The 22,623-nt window shown below is 33.8% G+C and overlaps 1 protein-coding gene across 4 annotated transcripts in view; it reads right to left on the minus strand.

Annotated features, from left to right (window-relative positions):
- Positions 1–5,642: 5,642 nt before the first annotated feature.
- LOC143245293 (uncharacterized) overlaps positions 5,643–22,623 on the minus strand; it is a 98,999-nt gene continuing 82,018 nt past the window's right edge. For 3 of the 4 annotated variants that reach the window (XM_076491471.1, XM_076491472.1, XM_076491473.1), the window contains exons 10-15: positions 20,365–20,489; positions 18,530–18,678; positions 13,101–13,148; positions 8,548–8,741; positions 6,701–6,883; positions 5,643–5,905 (exon numbers count right to left, since the gene is read on the minus strand). In XM_076491471.1, coding sequence (XP_076347586.1) covers positions 6,718–6,883; positions 8,548–8,741; positions 13,101–13,148; positions 18,530–18,678; positions 20,365–20,489 — 682 coding nt within the window. In that variant the 3' untranslated portion in view covers positions 5,643–5,905; positions 6,701–6,717. The remainder of the gene's footprint in view (positions 5,906–6,700; positions 6,884–8,547; positions 8,742–13,100; positions 13,149–18,529; positions 18,679–20,364; positions 20,490–22,623) is intronic. The other variant, XM_076491474.1, reaches the window with a different exon arrangement.

Raw genomic sequence — 22,623 nt, forward strand, 5'->3', positions numbered from 1 at the left:
ACAGGTAAAAATATGAACTGGTTGTCACTCAGATTGGTGTACCTTCCAATAACCTTCTGAATTTTGTCCTAAATTATTTTGGAACTAGAGGTAAAAGAGATGCTAGTTGTGAACTTAATCCAAGACTCCCTTTGGCTTTAACGCCTGACCTGCAGAGTGTGGGCACGGGTCCAATGATAAATGATGCAGTTAGGAAGAGAGGGTAACTGTCGGAAGATAACCCTGAATAATTTCTTCACCATGCATGAGAATACCATAAAAACAATGTTTGGACGATACAGTCCGAGAGAGTGGCGAAAGAGGGCCAGTTGGCTTGCTCAATCTTCCACTAAGGCACACGGATCGGGTGGCAGCAACCATGACCAATTTCACTCAAAATGATAGGGAGATTACCACTGCCCCATGGGTCACTGTCAACCCTCCAAGAAAAATGGAGGGGAGCAGACAGAGAAATCGATAGCAGTAAAAGACTGAATAGCTTTGTGGAAATAAGTGTAAGATACAGCACTGAGGAATAAAAGTTGTGGTCAGAGATCATATGTTAATGCAACGACCCCTCCCCTCCTATCAACATCAGCATCACCCCAGTGAATATTGTATCCATTAAAGACTTACAGGATTACAAAAAGGAGATGACAACTGTTCAACAGTATCATTAATATCTGATTCCTAATAAGTTTCTCTAAGAGACAGAACACATAGTGATGGTGTATGTCCCACGAAAACATGGGTGGTTATGGCCTCCAAAAATGTATCTTGCTGCAAATAAAGTGTGGGCACATGTTGGTCAAGTAGCAGAGCCACCCTCCAATGCACTCCGTCCATCACAATTTCCATTTCCGGTACAAGAAAAACTGCCGAAAGGTGACTCTATCGGCAGGTTTCAGAAATATTTACTGCAAGGAAAGACATACAGGTTGATAAGAATCAATCAAAGCCTTACTATTAATCAAATTAGGACGAAAACTATATTAAAGTGGCCATTTTTACTTAAGTGGAGAACCCTTCGGTTTACGACCGCCATTTTCTTTATTATATGTTTGAAATTAAGGGTAATAATTTTGTGCCTCAGAATAAAAAAATACTGTGAACTGTTTTCAAACACTGTACCTTTATCCTCCACCCACTTTGGGCAAGATGAATAGTAAGAGGGATGCAAATCACCACAGTGAGGATCCAGTTGACACTCGTAGTGTCACGGGCTTTATCACCAAAAAGCACATGCCAAAGAATCAAAACAAAATGCTTTTGTGTCTCCAAAACTGCTGACACTGGAAGCATAGAATAGGACTAGGATTGTATGGCCATACCTTACAGTTTAGAAAACCTGCTTTGATCGAGAATGTGGCAATGTAAACGTCAAAATTAAGATACTGGTTGGCAAAATTATTCCATTGGAGTTAAGGTGCACAACAGAAACAATTTGGTTGGTGAAACATGCGAGGATCTCCGACTTGGGAATGTTCTTCAAATCCCTCTCAACGATCACACCTTGGAAGGAATTGAGAGTACCATGAAGAGTGACCACAAGAGGTATATTCCCAATGGTCTTCAACCTTAGGAAAAGCTTGCTATGTCTGGGGGAAGATGTTTCCATCAAAATATCTCTAGAATGGAACTTCTTGATGGTCTTGGAGAAATAGAAATCCTCTCTATTTCTTTCTGAATGAAAAAGGGAGAACATCTGCCCTAAAGATTTATCAGATAAAAATGAAGGGTTAGAAATCAAGGTACAGGATCTTTTGACAAATTGCAGATACATAATTAAATAAAGAATGGTTCAGTGTCCACTGACCCTACCCATCATGGAGTTCTAATGAGGAGGATAATGCAATACAAGAAGAGGATGCTGCATCAATACCAGAGATTCTTAAGCACTATACCCGAACACCAGCAGACACATAGACCCCAACCAGTGGCAGATCCAAGGTTGTGGGCCCAGAGGCTAATCATTTTTGTGGGCCATACGTCCCATGTAATTTTTCATAGAATAAAATTATCAATGGACCCCCATTAAGACCATGCACCCTGGGACTGAGCCCCCCTCTATCCCCTAGCTAAATACGCCACTGTCCCCAACACTCAATAAGAATGCCAAACGCTAGTACTCAGCTGACCATAATCCAAAAAGACAAAGACAAATTACCCTGAGGGAGCCAACCCAGGGCTACCACTTCCGATTTTCCATCCTAGCACATCAGTCACGACACACAAAATATTTTAATATATAGATAGTTCGACTCGATGTGAAAGCAAAGTAGGATATTTATTAAACATGGTACAATCTTCTTTTGGACACACTACTGTTTCAAAACTTTACTAAATATACCACTATTTACATTTTTTTTAAATTCAAACAAAACGTAACATCAAAATCCAGATATTCATTAAGAAATATACTTTCACAAGTATTTTTCTTATTCAAATTTATTGCTTTCAAAATCAAGTTTTAACTTCAAAATTAAAAATGATGAAACAAGGATAAAAAAAAAACTGACAGAAAACTTTGTACATGTGAACGTTTTTCTAAAATATATCAAAATAGAACGAAAACAAGGGAAATAATAATGAAAATATTACAATACGTAACAAATCAACAAACATACTTTTAACTGCTTGCAACTGAGACAAATAATTTTGTCCTCCTGGTAGTCAAACAAAGGCTTTTATCACATTCAAAACAAGATAACTTTAAAATGTATTTAAAACTAGTTACAACAAACAATTAGATTTATAGCCCCAAATATCAACAGTAGAACAGATTCCAACAGACCCATTAGAATTAAGTATTAAATTATAAATATATGTATCAATATATGTAATTTTTAATAGAAGTTGTTGGTAGGTAACTATTTTTTATTCATAACCAATTAAAGTTTGGTTTAACAAAATTTAAACATTAACACCCTGGAATGTTTAATTATTGTTTGATAAATATTGTTTTTTTAAGTATATTGTAAAGTCTCGTTACAATTTTGCTAATAAAACATTTGAGGAATACATATTTGGTGAACTTCTATACTCATGTAACTATTAAATGGTTTCAGAATTATTCTAAACTCGAACAGTGAGAACTTAGAGAAATTCTTAACTGGAAATAAACATAAGTACTTAAGATAATTCTGAAGCCCCCATAAAAGCTACTCTTAATGTAGACTACTTCAAAAAACATTCTCATGAAACACTCAAAACAGTTTTGTTAATATGCAAATTTATATTAAAGTAAAATCAAGAAACTTATTCTTAAAAACATGCACATTAAACAAAACATTTGGTTCTAGTTCATTTGTATTTCATAGAATTAAATACAAGACTAGTTTCAAAGTTGAAGTTAACAAACAAATCTGTCACTACTAAACTATTCTTAACGTGATCACTTATAGAGATTCTAAATGGAAATAAGACATCAGTTGTGCTATAAGTGATCAGATATGGAATGAAAACCTAGAGAGAGTTTGGTTTGAAATTTGAGCAAAGCTACACGAGGGTTACCTGTGCAAGCCATCCCTAATTTAGCAGTATAAGACTAGAGGGATGGCAGCTAGTCATCACCAACTCTTTGGCTACTCTTTTACTAACAAATAGTGGGATTGGCCATCACAATATAACGACCTCATGGCTGAAAGGATGAGCGCGTTTGGTGTGATGGGGATTCAAACCCGTGACCCTCATATTACGAGTCAAGTATCTTAACTACCTGGCCATGCTGGGCCTCCTAAAGACAGCATTGGAAAATTATGGGACATATGATAGATTCCAGCCACAACAAGGCAGTAAAAGTTACGAAAACTTAGTTTGTTGCAGATCCAAGTCACAAGTATACAGTTTTTTTGCTATAATAAGTAAAATAAAATAAAAAACATGCAAGAAACTCACTCGAACTAAAAATGTATTGTCAAGATAGTTGATATGGGTATTAAAACTTTAATTAAAGTAGAGAAGAACTTTTCAACCTTTTTAGGTCATCTCCAGGTTAATTAAGAAGTTGTCCTGGACTTTAATTGAAGTTTTAATACCCATGCCAGCCGTGTCAAGAATACATCTAAACATGCACCCCTCCCAAACATGGTAGGATTTCAAAAGGAAGCAATTTGGATTCTCTGGCTAACAGAGCTGAAATCATCTTTTCTAGTACACACACAATATTGTATAGTATATTTAAGAGACCCATTAGTTAAGTATTCTGATACATATTATTAGCCTGGCAGTGTGTTAAAAAAAGAAAGAATCCATGATGACTCCTGTTATGCACCACATCCTTTCATCTTTCGGCCCACTGAAGGATGCTGTCCACAAGACAAAGCGACTGAGCTTAAAATATTACACGAAAAGATTATAGACAGAAAAGCAGTTGTTACACCACTGTAAGTATGGAACTTAAATACAGACTTCATATCTAGAGGGTCACAAACAAAGCACATGAGATAGAATGGTAGTGCCATACAGGGTGTGGCAAAAATACTGCATACCTGTCCATCATATCTCCCAAACTACTATATGTTCATAACTGTTATAACTATCTTATAATGATTCAAGTTTGTAATACATTACATAAATTCTTAACACTGTATTTTATCAGTAAAGTGACTCATATGTGCCTCTATTTGTTTTTGTGCCCTGGATAATGAAATTTAGAAATTAACCTGTTTTATATGTAAAAACGGGCACATTTTCATTTACATGAGGTCTGAATAAAACAACATATGAATCAAGATTTACATGTATTTATACTAAAGTTATACAAAACAGTGAGTAGTTTTTCGAGATTTGTGACTATAATGTCAACCACTTTCACGTATCAGATCCCAAATATAGTCTCCCATCATGTTTTTGTTATACGCTCCCAGGTCACAAAAGCAAAGTTTGAAGATAAAAATAGGTCTTTTTCATTTATTTTAGACATAAGCAATTGGGAAATAACACTTTCTGTCCAGGAACAAGAAAAAGTAAAAATTTTGTTACGTCGTGTTATAATTGCATTTTCAAAAGTCAACACCACAAAAACAAAATTAATTTACGTACCGGACTAAATTTACAAAATATATCTAAAAGAAAGCAAGGGTAGACATGTCTTTCTACCTATAATGTATGTACACCTTTACAAGACATACATGTTCAAAAACAGAGAATAAATCATAGTCAAGAAGCACTTTTGGTCATAATATTATGATTTCTGGAGTTTGACACTTTGAAACTGAAAAGTTACTTGGACGACACATACAGATCAGTAAATGACACACAGTTTTAATGAAGTAGAGACTACGAAAAACTATATAATTTATTCTGCACATTCGAAAGTCGACTGTATACATGTCAATCAAACACTGTGGATCTCTTCTTAGCAGAACAACTTGTTATCTATCATGATCTAATGTGATTTAGATACATATATCATCATTAATTTTGAGTACTTTTATTATTCATGTGGTATAAATTTTGGTTGTTGAACATCTTAAAAGGTTCTTCTAAATGCTTGCTTGAAGGAACATCTGTCTGCAGTACACCGTAAGTGCTAACAACCACATTCCAATGAAAACCAATCTTTATAATAGTTAAAGGTCCACTTGTTTCTTATAATGTCCAAAGATACTATTATGCTTACTGTTATACACACATGTATTTTGTCATTGTCACATGTATAATTTCATAATTCAAAGTACAACGTTTATTAGACTCATTTCTACATTAATAATAATGACAACTTTAAAGGAGATATAAATACACAAATAATTTGTAAGAACTCTCATATATATGTTTATAGTAACTAATAACAGAAAATATTAATGTAGTCCACTTAGACAACTACGAAAAAATAAACAAGTTATATTATTCATGTTCATACAGATCACAAAATTCCATACTTCCACATACACTGCACACTTAACGAGGGATCTTCACGTCACATCTGCAAATAAAAAGATTAAATAGCTCTATGAAGTGACAATTATAATAAAACAACAAATCTAAATAGTGACACACATCTATGAAACACCAATAAGCAAACAAATTGAAATATAAAAATAATAATAATAAACAAATATATTTCTATTCTGAATTAAAAATCTCAACCAACCCTTTTTTGTTTATGTTTCAGCATGAAATCTCTGACACCAACTTCAGAATCAAACCACAGACCGTATGACAGTAAACTAAATCTTCGAAATGATTTGGAAACACGAGACTACTCCCTCATAAAACACAAAAAAAATACTAGAAAACTACTTGTTTCAACACCATGTTCTTCCAATACTTCATAAAGAATACATTGATAAATTTTCAATCACAATGCTGAATCATTAGACCTGCTATACAGAGAGTTGAGTAAGTTACATTAAAACAACTTTATCTATGCAAATTTACAGGTCATGTAAGGCTACAGTCGATACAAAATCCCTTAATAAGTTCATAAAATGGTAGTTAAATCAAATTTTAAATGTACTAACTTGGCCTTTGACCTGTGACACATCATGATAGGGTTAAAACACTGCAAATATAATAATTCAGCAGATGGTCTGCCTCATTACCAAAAGTTTGTAAAAGTATTAACAAAGTATAATTAAGAGTGATTTTATTTTTCATCAAAAGCTTCAGCATAACTAGAGAAACAAAAAATGGTAGATTAAAAATTTCAAAAATAAATGAAAATTCTAAATTATACTTTTCACGCAATTTAACAAATACCAATTTAAATAAAGCACACCTATTTCCACACAGGACTTATGGAACCAATGTGGACGATCCTACACTGACTGGCCCTTCACATTCTTGTCCATGGAATGCAACCGTGTCATTTTGGTCAATTTCTACCAGTTTCTTAGCCAAGATGTTGACAGATGTGAACTTAGCTCGTTGATAGGCTGTCACAATGTGAAAGCCAAGAAATCTAAAGAAGAGAGTACCAGATGTTTAACTATTTATTTCAAACTTTTGTTTACAGGTTTTATGAAATGATTCTAAGTGTCTTGTTTAAAAATTAAATATTTTCACTTCTTCTTTTAAGTAGCTGTATTTTTAGTTGATACTAAAACGATAAGTCATGACGTAAACAGTAAAACAAACAAAAAACAACTAACAAAGTGTTTGTCAGCATTGCTACTAAGGTTACTTCACCGCTATATGATGGGTCTTGTTTAATACTGAAAGAAACTACAAAATGTACACTTTTAAAGAACGTGTACATACACGTATGTATGTCTGTGTATCTTAGACTGGTCACTGCAAAAACAGATCCTAAACTAATTTTTTAGGCTATCTTAGAAATTGTCAATGATAATTTTTAAAGCAAAACAATAATCTACATAATTGCAAACGTTAGTACTTACTAAAATCTACAGAGTTTTGCTTTTTAAAGATGCCAAAACCCTGAATTTTAGAATTTATAATTTCATTATTTCATCCTTTAAAATACATTTAAAGAGTCCACACTCTAAGCCTTTATTTACTGCAGACTTAGTGTGAACTTAGTATACAATGAAATTATACAAAACTTTTGTATCTAAATATAATATAAAATGGTCTGTACCAACCACCATGGAATAAATTAATCAATTTTGTCCAACTTTTCTATTTCTTATTTCCTTTTAAATGTTTTAACCACCTTACAACAAATACTTGTGGAAATAAAAGTTGAATATTGAAAGAGTCGTTTTATGACACTATAAAAAACACAAGAAATGGCAAAAAATATTTGCCATTTTTATACAAGAGTTTATATATCTCAATTCTCCCGTTTATATACCTGAATTCTCCCGTTTATATACCTGAATTCTCCCGTTTATATACCTGAATTCTCCCGTTTATATACCTGAATTCTTCTGTTTATATATCTGAATTCTTCTGTTTATATACCTGAATTCTCCCGTTTATATACCTGAATTCTCCCGTTTATATACCTGAATTCTCCCGTTTATATACCTGAATTCTCCTGTTTATATACCTGAATTCTCCTGTTTATATACCTGAATTCTCCTGTTTATATACCTGAATTCTCCTGTTTATATACCTGAATTCTCCTGTTTATATACCTAAATTCTTCTGTTTATATACCTGAATTCTCCTGTTTATATACCTAAATTCTTCTGTTTATATACCTGAATTCTCCTGTTTATATACCTGAATTCTTCTGTTTATATATCTGAATTCTTCTTACATACCTTGAGCGTATGAGATTAGATTAAATTACAGTTTTGAGCAACCACTGTAATTATTTGAGTACAAATAGTATTTAATAAACTTACCTAAAACAGACTAAAACAATGAGTAAGGCTCCTTGAGTACAAATAGTATTTAATAAACTTACCTAAAATAGACTAAAACAATGAGTAAGGCTCCTTGAGTACAAATAGTATTTAATAAACTTACCTAAAACAGACTAAAACAATGAGTAAGGCTCCTTGAGTACAAATAGTATTTAATAAACTTACCTAAAACAGACTAAAACAATGAGTAAGGCTCATTGAGTACAAATAGTATTTAATAAACTTACCTAAAACAGACTAAAACAATGAGTAAGGCTCATTGAGTACAAATAGTATTTAATAAACTTACCTAAAACAGACTAAAACAATGAGTAAGGCTCCTCCAACAGATGCTGTATGTACTGGTACATTATCAAATGTTCTGACAACAATACAAGCCCCTCCCACACAGCCTCCCATCAAAGTACCAATAGTAATTGTCTGCAACCACTGTCTTGAGGTCAATCCTTGTGGTAGCCACACCGTTCCTTGTTCAAGATTGTACTGTAATTAATGCATGAAACCCTTAGTACCTGGTAAAGTTTTATTAATTACAGGATTTAAACAAGTAAGTACACTTGCACATTTCACAAATATACAATATATTCCAAACATGGTTAACCAACAAAAGCATCATCAATTATATCTGTAGATGTCTTTACGTTATTATGAGAGTCTCTGTACAGACATATTCAAATAATATTTTTTAACTTTGCATCCATAACTTCAAGATAACATTTTCCTAATCTGAAAATTTATTTCCGATTGACACTTTCACATACGTATTAGCTTTCTTCCTCATGTGCCTGCTTGAGAGATTTTCATGTCACTAGCCTTGAGGAAGCTCCTATCTAATTTCATGTGTTTTAATGTGATCCGAGTTGGTGGATGATGACTTCACCAAGAAAGAAGAACCTTCCACCAACATGAGGGTGGTGACACAGCTTCCAGTAATTCCTTTTAGGTACTTATACTTGTTGTAACTTCATTCTTTGATGAGGCAAGACAAAAATGTGCACTATAAATGGAAAAGATGGGTGGCAATGTGTGAAGAGGTAAATATTTATATCAGAAATACATTTTCACATTGGGAAAGGGTTAACTTCCAAGATGGTAACTCACTTCCCACACTGGTTAGCTAGAATTCCATGTTAAATTGGTGCAGAGGCCAATACACAAGTTAACTTAAAGAGTTCCCTTCAAAAAGTGGCTGAAAGGAAGTCCACAAAGTGACACTCCATAGGGCCACACTCATAGAAGATTGTATTTCATCTTAATAAGGGTATACTCTTCACCTGGAATATGTAGAGAAGGGGTAAGAATTGAGCCCCATGTGTTGTGCAGATGGATATAATGCAACTATATATATATAAGTAAGCCAAGAACTTACTCACAAGTATTCAATAAGGCAGTAGATGTAGTGTGATTGGGGGACATCAGAATGTAACTGGTGTGCTCACTTCGACTCTACAAGACACACCACAGCCGTCAAAAAAGGATATTTTAGTTACGCAGTATGGGTTCCTCTGGTGTGTTCTCACCTCAACTCTACTGAAGCAGGGCATATCAGCCATGTATTTTGATCTCACACAGTGTGCACTCATTTCCACTCTGTTAAATACTCTGTCTGAAGGAGGAGGGCACAAATCATTGAATTATGGTTCAGGAGAGAAGCCTGCACTACACTGATAGTTCCAATACCATTTCTTGAAATATTCTGCTAAACCCAGATAGTGAGTATTTTCTGTGGTCCATCACTCAAACAAATAAGAACTAGTAGGTTTCTCATGTTGTGCTAAATTTTTCTGCAATATTGAATGGTAATGTTTCGATCTAACAACTGAGTAAACCTAAGAATATTGAACTAAAATACATGATTTTGGTTATTAAAGCACAGAAAACATCTGGAGGATGGGATAACCGGAGCATGAAGTAAAGGATTCAAAGTGTCAACTTGGCTGAAAGTACCAATGGAGAGAAGAAGAAATTCCATCCAAAAGTTTAATGCAACCAGCAAGTGGTTTACAGAGGAAAGTTTGATTACCTAATGTCAATACTCAATCGTCTTGGGGATCACAAAGCAATGAGAGTAAAATCCCAGAAAAGGATTGTATAACCTCTTAATAACATGTTTGTCCAAAAGATCTGATATCACCTTCTTAGAAATATTAAAGATAGGATTAGAGGAAAGACGACAATAAACGTGAAAAGAAAAAAAAGGGGTGAAAAAGTGAAAAGACAGTTCATCGGTATGGACTTGAATAACCCATCTTTCAGCAGATGACTGTGACCAGAGATCCCCTACTATGACAAATGGAGTCCACAGAGATTCTTATCAAACAGGATAGCTCCCAGCAAGTCTTGTATCAAACTTGATGGCAGAAAGATGGCAGACAGAGGAGAGAGCCTTGTAGGATCGAATGGAAAGATGAGGAATAGAAGGAACAAGTCAAGGAGTAAGAGAAGGTTGTGAAAAACAAGAAACCTAAAAAGACAGTGAAACCTGTATCAGGCTTCTTCAATCCGTGATTCTAAAAGTCAGGAACATCACCAAAGATATTTGGACAAAAAATAGGAGCATGACAAGATCCTGGAGAAAAGAAGTAGGTGAACATACTTGAGAGAAAAGGGTATCCCCATCTATCAAGTTCCAACATCAAAGGAAGCAAATCAGTATGGATAATAACAGAAGACATGGCATGGGCTATAGTATGGAATAGAAGAGTACAAAGTTTCCAGTAAAATGCATCTGGAGTATTATGAAGCAACTCAGACATAAGATGCAGGGAGAAGAGGTAACAAAGAACAGTGATAAGAAAAACACAAAGACAGAAAAACTGAGGACTGGAGAGGGAAACAGACAAATAAGAGATTCCAAAGCCTTGGAATCAAGAAAGGAAAAATAAAAATGACTATAAGCCAAGACATGATAACAAGGTCAGCAAAGAGGACAAGACACAAGATTACAAGAAAGAAGCTTTTTCCAGAAAAAGTCAACCTGAGTATTAATGTCAGGTAAGAGACGAAAGAAACAAAATAATCTTGTGGACTAGGATTGTGAAGCAAATAACATGGAGCATTATAAAACATGGGCAGATGTGAAATAATTTAATATACTTGTAAGAACAAGTCTTAAAATACAGTGAAAGATTAAGAGCTTTCCTAGACCTAAATGGGGTACCCAAACCAAATCTGAGATGAGTGTTGACAAGTGGAGTAGCTACCACTGGATTGGTTGACCAATAACCAATAATCCACTAATTTTTTTTTTTCCCCCACCATGACCAAGATGTCAAGAATGCCAAGAAACTTTCTCATTTGAGCTGCATTATTTACAAACCACTGGCACATTCTGCTTTCAGGCTGCTCAGTTTCAAGAACTGTTCAACAACCATCAAATTCACAATATCCTCCATTATAAACAGTTTGTAACTATCAACTGGAATTGTTTGCAGTTGTGCAGTAAAAGAAGTATTAAACTAACAAATGTAGCCTGGACAGCCTGCCGTCCATCAATTGATGCTGGTATAGCAGAGTCAATGGTCTGGATCAACAGTATTAGCTATAGACAAATCAACTTGAATGTTTAACTCATCTGTACAAACCTGGCTTCATTCAGCATCACAAGGTTCATAATCACCATATCTTTTCAACTGACTCTGAATCATATTCTTGTAAAATACAAGCTGTTTCACTCAGATTAAAAGATTTGCACAACTCTGCCATCTTGTAGCCATAACAGTTACCTAAAAAAAATCACTACAGAAACTTTAAGTCACATAACCTCAAACTTTAGTGAAAAGATTTTTCTATCATTCATAAGAGGACAGGACATGCACACAGGACATGAATGTTTATGTCATAAGTGGTTATAGCCTTTCCCATAATTGATGTTTTATTGTACCACTAATGCCTCACTAACAGAAATGATTGATGTCTAAACACATTATTTGTGGTAAATGTGTTAATGCAATTTCATTATATTTAGCAAGCTTTCAGTAAATATTAAAAGTCTTTTGTGGACAAAAATAAACAGAATTTTTAATTAAGTGTTTTCACTAAGACTTAGTTCACATGTACTTAGAGCCAAAGTTTTGACTGCTGCAAGAACAAAGTAATTTAAGTAAAGATAAAAACACTTTTTATTCATCAAACAACAAGTCAAGTTTCATTTGTGTAATTAATAGTAGCAAAGTAAAGCAATGAGTACAAAGCCCAATGGAAAAACCAAAGTTTTATTGTCTCATGCAACCCTTAGAAAACTGAAGTTGAACACAACATACCTGTGTTGTTCAGTGCCATGGAAAGGAATACAGTTATTAAGGATGCACATATGACAGAGAGAATTACTGTACATGGAGATTGTGTCACCCTCCTATTGGTTAAGAGTTATTGTCACATGACAACATCTTATTGCAGACTATGCTAAAAACGTGTGAAATTAGATGGGAGATGCAATTGGAAGATAGCTAATATGTGTGAGAAAATGAGTCATCCTCTTAGAACAGGGGTTCCCCAAGGGGTCACGAAGCCTTGGCAGTGGAGTCGCGTAGCCTTGTTAGAAGTAGCTTGGGATAACATTAATTTTATTTCATCAATTACATTTTCATGTCGCGAGTGCCAAAAGGTTGGGAACCCCTGTCTTAGAATAAAGAGATTCCAAAAGATGTACATGAAATACAAGGCAGCTACAGTTGTTTAATGAAATCAAGTTTCACATGAGGAATGAATGTTTATCATTCTAATATCTTGATTTCTTTTACAGAAACAGCTTGTGTTTGTTGTTCATTAAATCTCAGACCCAGAAGTAAATCTTACTATTTAATTGAAGTGACTAATTATTTTCTGTTTGTGAGAACTCACCTGATCATTACAAACTTTACATCTCATGTTGTCCACATTTTCAGAAGACTGTAAAAATGAAACATTAAGTAAATTACGTGTATTTTTTCAAAACACACAGACATACATGTTTGTTTTATTAACATACTTTTCAGTTAAATATACTTACATATTTTCCTACTATTTTATCCATAATTATTAGAACTCTAAATGATACTATAAAGAGAATAACAATATTGTGATACTAAGATATTACACTAAAATAAAACAATAAATATACACTAAAGAAATTCCAAACCTTTCTAAAGTTCAAGTGTTTCAGTATTGTTCACAATGAGAGTTAGTTCAAGTGCTTCAGTATTGTTCACAATGAGTTAGTTCAAGTGCTTCAGTATTGTTCAGAATGAGTTAGTTCAAGTGCTCCAGTATTGTTCAGAATGAGTTAGTTCAAGTGCTCCAGTATTGTTCAGAATGAGTTAGTTCAAGTGCTTCAGTACTGTTCAGAATGAGTTAGTTCAAGTGCTTCAGTACTGTTCAGAATGAGTTAGTTCAAGTGCTTCAGTACTGTTCAGAATGAGTTAGTTCAAGTGCTTCAGTACTGTTCAGAATGAGTTAGTTCAAGTGCTTCAGTATTGTTCAGAATGAGTTAGTTCAAGTGCTTCAGTACTGTTCAGAATGAGTTAGTTCAAGTGCTTCAGTACTGTTCAGAATGAGTTAGTTCAAGTGCTTCAGTACTGTTCAGAATGAGTTAGTTCAAGTGCTTCAGTATTGTTCAGAATGAGTTAGTTCAAGTGCTTCAGTACTGTTCAGAATGAGTTAGTTCAAGTGCTTCAGTACTGTTCAGAATGAGTTAGTTCAAGTGCTTCAGTATTGTTCAGAATGAGAGTTAGTTCAAGTGCTTCAGTATTGTTCAGAATGAGGTAGTTCAAGTCCTTCAGTACTGTTCAGAATGAGGTAGTTCAAGTCCTTCAGTACTGTTCAGAATGAGGTAGTTCAAGTGCTTCAGTATTGTTCAGAATGAGTTAGTTCAAGTGCTTCAGTATTGTTCAGAATGAGAGTTAGTTCAAGTGCTTCAGTATTGTTCAGAATGAGTTAGTTCAAGTGCTTCAGTACTGTTCAGAATGAGTTAGTTCAAGTGCTTCAGTATTGTTCAGAATGAGTTAGTTCAAGTGCTTCAGTATTGTTCAGAATGAAAGTTAGTTCAAGTGCTTCAGTATTGTTCAGAATAAGGTAGTTCAAGTAGTTCAGTATTGTTCAGAATGAGTTAGTTCAAGTGCTTCAGTACTGTTCAGAATGAGTTAGTTCAAGTGCTTCAGTACTGTTCAGAATGAGTTAGTTCAATTGCTTCAGTACTGTTCAGAATGAGTTAGTTCAAGTGCTTCAGTATTGTTCAGAATGAGTTAGTTCAAGTGCTTCAGTATTGTTCAGAATGAGAGTTAGTTCAAGTGCTTCAGTATTGTTCACAATGAGTTAGTTCAAGTGCTTCAGTATTGTTCACAATGAGTTAGTTCAAGTGCTTCAGTATTGTTCAGAATGAGTTAGTTCAAGTGCTTCAGTATTGTTCAGAATGAGTTAGTTCAAGTGCTTCAGTATTGTTCAGAATGAGTTAGTTCAAGTGCTTCAGTATTGTTCAGAATGACTTAGTTCAAGTGCTTCAGTACTGTTCAGAATGAGTTAGTTCAAGTCCTTCAGTACTGTTCAGAATGAGTTAGTTCAAGTGCTTCAGTATTGTTCAGAATGATTTAGTTCAAGTGCTTCAGTATTGTTCAGAATGAGTTAGTTCAAGTGCTTCAGTACTGTTCAGAATGAGTTAGTTCAAGTCCTTCAGTACTGTTCAGAATGAGTTAGTTCAAGTGCTTCAGTATTGTTCAGAATGAGTTAGTTCAAGTGCTTCAGTAGTGTTCAGAATGAGAGTTAGTTCAAGTGCTTCAGTATTGTTCACAATGAGTTAGTTCAAGTGCTTCAGTATTGTTCAGAATGATTTAGTTCAAGTGCTTCAGTATTGTTCAGAATGATTTAGTTCAAGTGCTTCAGTATTGTTCAGAATGAGTTAGTTCAAGTGCTTCAGTACTGTTCAGAATGAGTTAGTTCAAGTGCTTCAGTACTGTTCAGAATGAGTTAGTTCAAGTGCTTCAGTATTGTTCAGAATGAGTTAGTTCAAGTGCTTCAGTATTGTTCAGAATGAGGTAGTTCAAGTCCTTCAGTATTGTTCACAATGAGTTAGTTCAAGTGCTTCAGTACTGTTCACAATGAGTTAGTTCAAGGGCTTCAGTACTGTTCACAATGAGTTAGTTCAAGGGCTTCAGTATTGTTCAGAATGAGTTAGTTCAAGTGCTTCAGTACTGTTCAGAATGACTTAGTTCAAGTGCTTCAGTATTGTTCAGAATGATTTAGTTCAAGTGCTTCAGTATTGTTCAGAATGAGAGTTAGTTCAAGTGCTTCAGTATTGTTCAGAATGAGGTAGTTCAAGTCCTTCAGTACTGTTCAGAATGAGGTAGTTCAAGTGCTTCAGTATTGTTCAGAATCAGGTAGTTCAAGTCCTTCAGTATTGTTCAGAATGAGTTAGTTCAAGTGCTTCAGTACTGTTCAGAATGAGTTAGTTCAATTGCTTCAGTACTGTTCAGAATGAGTTAGTTCAAGTGCTTCAGTATTGTTCAGAATGAGTTAGTTCAAGTGCTTCAGTATTGTTCAGAATGAGAGTTAGTTCAAGTGCTTCAGTATTGTTCACAATGAGTTAGTTCAAGTGCTTCAGTATTGTTCACAATGAGTTAGTTCAAGTGCTTCAGTATTGTTCAGAATGACTTAGTTCAAGTGCTTCAGTATTGTTCAGAATGATTTAGTTCAAGTGCTTCAGTACTGTTCAGAATGAGTTAGTTCAAGTGCTTCAGTATTGTTCAGAATGATTTAGTTCAAGTGCTTCAGTATTGTTCAGAATGATTTAGTTCAAGTGCTTCAGTATTGTTCAGAATGAGTTAGTTCAAGTGCTTCAGTACTGTTCAGAATGAGTTAGTTCAAGTCCTTCAGTACTGTTCAGAATGAGTTAGTTCAAGTGCTTCAGTATTGTTCAGAATGAGTTAGTTCAAGTGCTTCAGTAGTGTTCAGAATGAGAGTTAGTTCAAGTGCTTCAGTATTGTTCAGAATGAGAGTTAGTTCAAGTGCTTCAGTATTGTTCACAATGAGTTAGTTCAAGTGCTTCAGTATTGTTCAGAATGATTTAGTTCAAGTGCTTCAGTATTGTTCAGAATGAGTTAGTTCAAGTGCTTCAGTATTGTTCAGAATGAGGTAGTTCAAGTCCTTCAGTATTGTTCAGAATGAGTTAGTTCAAGTGCTTCAGTACTGTTCAGAATGAGTTAGTTCAAGTGCTTCAGTACTGTTCAGAATGAGTTAGTACAAGTGCTTCAGTATTGTTCACAATGAGTTAGTTCAAGTGCTTCAGTATTGTTCAGAATGAGAGTTAGTTCAAGTGCTTCAGTATTGTTCAGAATGAGGTAGTTCAAGTCCTTCAGTATTGTTCACAATGAGTTAGTTCAAGTGCTTCAGTACTGTTCAGAATGAGTTAGTTCAAGGGCTTCAGTATTGTTCAGAATGAGTTAGTTCAAGTGCTTCAGTACTGTTCAGAATGACTTAGTTCAAGTGCTTCAGTATTGTTCAGAATGATTTAGTTCAAGTGCTTCAGTATTGTTCAGAATGAGTTTGTTCAAGGGCTTCAGTATTGTTCAGAATGAGTTAGTTCAAGGGCTTCAGTATTGTTCAGAATGAGTTAGTTCAAGTGCTTCAGTACTGTTCAGAATGACTTAGTTCAAGTGCTTCAGTATTGTTCAGAATGATTTAGTTCAAGTGCTTCAGTATTGTTCAGAATGAGTTAGTTCAAGTGCTTCAGTATTGTTCAGAATGAGTTAGTTCAAGGGCTTCAGTATTGTTCAGAATGACTTAGTTCAAGTGCTTCAGTATTGTTCAGAATGATTTAGTTCAAGTGCTTCAGTATTGTTCAGAATGATTTAGTTCAAGTGCTTCAGTATTGTTCAGAATGAGGTAGTTCAAGTGCTTCAGTATTGTTCAGAATGAGGTAGTTCAAGTGCTTCAGTATTGTTCAGAATGAGTTAGTTCAAGTGCTTCAGTATTGTTCAGAATGAGTTAGTTCAAGGGCTTCAGTATTGTTCAGAATGAGTTAGTTCAAGGGCTTCAGTATTGTTCAGAATGAGTTAATTCAAGTGCTTCAGTATTGTTCAGAATGATTTAGTTCAAGTGCTTCAGTATTGTTCAGAATGAGTTAGTTCAAGTGCTTCAGTATTGTTCAGAATGAGAGTTAGTTCAAGTGCTTCAGTACTGTTCAGAATGAGTTAGTTCAAGTGCTTCAGTACTGTTCAGAATGAGTTAGTTCAAGTGCTTCAGTATTGTTCAGAATGAGTTAGTTCAAGTGCTTCAGTACTGTTCAGAATGAGTTAGTTCAAGTGCTTCAGTATTGTTCAGAATGACTTAGTTCAAGTGCTTCAGTACTGTTCAGAATGAGTTAGTTCAAGTCCTTCAGTACTGTTCAGAATGAGAGTTAGTTCAAGTGCTTCAGTATTGTTCAGAATGATTTAGTTCAAGTGTTTCAGTATTGTTCAGAATGAGTTAGTTCAAGTGCTTCAGTATTGTTCAGAATGAGTTAGTTCAAGTGCTTCAGTATTGTTCAGAATGAGAGTTAGTTCAAGTGCTTCAGTATTGTTCAGAATGAGTTAGTTCAAGTGCTTCAGTATTGTTCAGAATGAGAGTTAGTTCAAGTGCTTCAGTATTGTTCAGAATGAGAGTTAGTTCAAGTGCTTCAGTATTGTTCAGAATGACTTAGTTCAAGTGCTTCAGTATTGTTCAGAATGACTTAGTTCAAGTGCATCAGTATTGTTCAGAATGACTTAGTTCAAGTGCATCAGTATTGTTCAGAATGAGTTAGTTCAAGTGCTTCAGTATTGTTCAGAATGATTTAGTTCAAGTGCTTCAGTATTGTTCAGAATGAGTTAGTTCAAGTGCTTCAGTATTGTTCAGAATGATTTAGTTCAAGTGCTTCAGTATTGTTCAGAATGAGTTAGTTCAAGTGCTTCAGTATTGTTCAGAATGATTTAGTTCAAGTGCTTCAGTACTGTTCAGAATGAGTTAGTTCAAGTGCTTCAGTATTGTTCAGAATGAGTTAGTTCAAGTGCATCAGTACTGTTCAGAATGATTTAGTTCAAGGGCTTCAGTACTGTTCAGAATGAGAGTTAGTTCAAGAGCTTCAGTATTATTTATAATGAGTTTTGGGAAAATCACACACACACTAATGTTTGCAAGATTTATGTAACATTACTTGTGTTATCAATAACCACCTTACACCCTCTGAAAGAAGTAAATTATAAAGTTAATTTTCTTTGGTGTCTCCTTTTCACTGTTTGCAAACCCCTTCGTATTATTAAAATGAAACATTAACCAATACTAACCTCAATCAACCACTTCTTCAAACAATCATGGTGAACAGAAGCAACATCGCCTCTACACTGGCAAGGTTGAATAAGAGGTCCAGCATCCTGTCGTTCACTGTCATAACAAATCCAACATTCAACAGCTTTCTCTGTTCCTACACTTGAATCTTTCAAAACAAGGAGAGACTGTTGTAAGTGCTTCAGCTTAATAAATTACCAGTTCCTTACAGTTTTGCTTAACTTATTAATAAATAGTACTGCACTTATGAAATACTAGGTGATAGAATCATTTGACTTCATCCTTTTGAGAACAGTTGAAGTCACTTGATGTTGGTTTCCAAACATCAAACAAAATGATCACCTCAATCAGACTGGTAACAGTAAAGAAAATAAAGAAACATTTCCAAATGTTTTCATCAGATTTTTCATGATTATAAACCATATCCAAGCAATACAAGATAATTTTGTAACTACATATTATTAACCAGTATTATATATACAGATTTTAAGTCCTGTATATTTACATTATCCAAGCAAACTAGAAATATGCAGATTTTTTATGCTAAAAATTACTTAAGAAATATAACGCTATCTATTAGCATCCACAAAAATTTGTAGACTTAACTCAGAGCAAGGTACACTGAGAATAAAAGATGAATTACATTTTATTTTGTTTGGAAATAATATTCAACATCTTGTCATCGAAAATCAAAATAATGTGCCGATTCCGTAAAATGTGGAATTATTTCTGCTCTGCAGAAGCTTACTTGTCAGACAAAGAAGAAACTAACAATTGAATAACAGCAGGGAATCAGAGAAAAGCCTGTTCAAAACTTTAAGGTATAAATTGAAGCAAGCCTTTAATATGCCTTATACTTTTCAATACAATACTGTATATGTAAATATATTTCACCTATTAAGTATAAAATAATATAACATGTTTTAAGTTACACTATTGGAATTTTTGTTTCAGACTACTTAACATGTGCTAAAGAAAACATATATTAATTTATATCACAACTAAATAAAGTGGACAAAAATTATGCCATCTTTTATGTTCAGAAAATTGGTAAAAATAAACATCCACAAGCTGTATATTTAAAATACACAAAATGTGTGGTAACAAGCAAAACATACATAAACACATTGTTTTAAAAGAAAAAAACAGAAGACAGAAAAAAACAAATATACATGTATTATAATACTGTGTAAAAACTAGGATTTTATTATATTTAAATATAATCAGGTAAACCGCAATCTTTTTGTAGTTTTATATATTCAATACAGTCCAGTTGAACAAGTAGTTTTTGAAAACCAGGTACAAGGCAAAAGAAATTTCCTGCCTACTTAATATTTGGATTTAACCTCAAAAATAGTGGTGTGGGAGACGCATGAGGAGAAAATTAATTAGGGTATTTTCCCTCAAGAAACATTTCCCTACGTATCACACCCACTTTGGAGAAATTCTGAGAAAGGCTAACGTTCAATGATCCTATAATGTCTCTTCAATACCCTTTGAAAATGCACGCACATCAATTTAAAGCTTTTATAAAAACAAACAAAAACAGCTAAGCTCACAAGTATAATAACAGTGTGGTCTAACAAACCAATAAAAACTTGTTTAATACATGGAACAGTTAAAGTCAGTTAGATACATATTATAGGAATTTTTAAAGTTGCAGAAAGAACCTGTGATGAACAGAAAAGGCTATGAAGAATTACTTTCTTAGAAATAAATTGTAACTTTATTCTAAGTACAGACCTAGCAGCCAGAAATTTAAAGTTTTCACCAATAGATGGATCTTAGAGCACATCACGTTGCCTTCGATGATCAACATTTAAATATAACAAACCTGTTTTCTCATTGTCTTCCCTCAGTGGAAAGATGTGTGTATAACTCATGACTTTTGAAACCTCAGTTTCTGACTCCAGTTTCTTTAAAATGTTCTGAGGGTTTAGAATCCATAACTCTTCTGGCCTGAAAACAAATACAAGGTTTGATGAGTATATATATAAGAGCAATGATGCATTAGATATGATATCCTTAGATCGGTTAACCAGTTTAAATGTTAGCATACAATTAATTTCATTGGAGGATCACAGGTTTCACAAATGAACTGAAAATTAGTTAATTTTATCTATGGAAACAATTATATATTTCTCTTGCAACTGTGGATCTTGTTTGCCCAAACAAAAGATTATAAATGTGTCAATATAAGATGTAAGTCAAGGTAACTACAAGGTCATGGGTCAACAAGGAAACCCAAAAACGTAAACTGTAAAGACAAATTTGCCATTCATTTTAATTGTTAACCAAATCTGGATATCATGGCTTGCACTTGTATAGATAGATAGATATACACACAGTGCGTGCATTGGTTTAGAAACCATACTCAGAGGGGGAGTAACAAGTAAGAACCAACTACTTCCATTCTGTACATACAGAGTGTATTCTTTTTCCACTATTTAGGGTTGCAGTTAATGTCCAAACATTCAATTAATAAAACTAAGCATTTTTCAATTTAAATTGAGAGCACATCACAAAAATCAACTATTTCTGTCACAATAATTTGTAAAATTTGTAACATTTCATTTGTCTCTTATGTAAATGCCCGACTCTGAGAATGTTAAGGATTAGATACCTAGCATGTGAAATAAGCACGGTTGTAAACCATCTTCTGGTTATCTAACCACCATTCAGATAAGGCATTAATAACAGTAGCAAAGACTACTCCAATTGCTGAAGACCTCTTATGGAAACTATTGTAACAGTAATTGAAACTTTTACTTATAGATGTAAATGTTAATTGATTGGATTGTAAGTTTCTATACAAGGTATAATGCTTTATATAAAATTATTAGTAGCTGAAAGCTGTTGACATCATATATAATGCTATGTTACAATAAAATGCCTAAAAGAATAATTATTTGAATTTAAAATTCATTAATAAACACATAGAGATAAGAATATGGATATTGTAGTGATCCCTCATAGGCCTAGCACAATACCACTGTAATCATAAGTCGAAACTCCAGAGGCTAATAAGTAATAAGATGACCTAAGAAGGTTAAAACGTTGTTCTGTACTTTATTTTAATTAAAGTTTGAATACCCATACCAGCCGCCTTGAGAAAACTTTTTTTTAATTCAATTGGGTTTCTCGTTGTCATGAATTATATTACTATGTTCAGCACAAGTTTATAAACCTCTCTTTCAGATAATTTCATTCTCCAAAATAAGACTTCCAAAAAGTAAGTGATAAATTTATTATAACTGTAATGTACAGTAGCCTTTCGTTCTTTAACGTTGTCTTCTGTCAAATATCTCAAGCTTGGGATGTCCAGTCCTAACTGGATAATTACCTTTAATAAGAAATATTAGTATAAAGTTATTGTTCACAAAATAACTTTAGTTCTTACACTTTTCTTCTATACTATAAAAAAAATCAAATTTTTGAGGAATCTTTATTCATGTAAGTTTATGAACCAATCTTATGAGTTCTTGATGCCAATATTTCACATCCTTGAACAAGTAAATATATTCTTTTTTTATAACTCACATTTTATTAAAAAAGAAATGAAGTACCCCTGTAATTACATGAAGTACATCTCTAATTGTTTTAGTAACAAATATAAGTATACATGAAGATACAGACATACACACAAGTTAAGCATGATGCAATACAACAATATCATGAAACAGTTGATAAGGTCCTTGACCGTAGTGGCTGTGAAAAGAAACACCTTTAAGACACAAATGGTGTAGGGTAAAACTGTTGAGTACAGTCATTTAAAGTTCATATATTATTGACAGGTAATTCCTGTGCTCAGGATTTTTAATCCTTTCCATATAGGTCAAGGGTCAGGCAACATAATTTGTTCACTCACATTCAAAATGTTATGGAAATACTATTTTATGGATTTATGTCACTATGCTTGGTATCAAACTTCAAATTTTAGTGTTATACATTAGTTAATTTCTTAATTTAAAAGTAAAGATTTAAGAACAACACCTAAACATCTATCTTCGTGTCTCACATGGTATGCTGAATGCATCACTGGTACAAATTAGATGTTTGTGATGTCAAAATACAAAGTATTTCTCACGTGCAG

Source organism: Tachypleus tridentatus, chromosome 2 (genome assembly GCF_004210375.1).
Source record: "Tachypleus tridentatus isolate NWPU-2018 chromosome 2, ASM421037v1, whole genome shotgun sequence".
Lineage (NCBI taxonomy): Eukaryota > Metazoa > Arthropoda > Merostomata > Xiphosura > Limulidae > Tachypleus > Tachypleus tridentatus.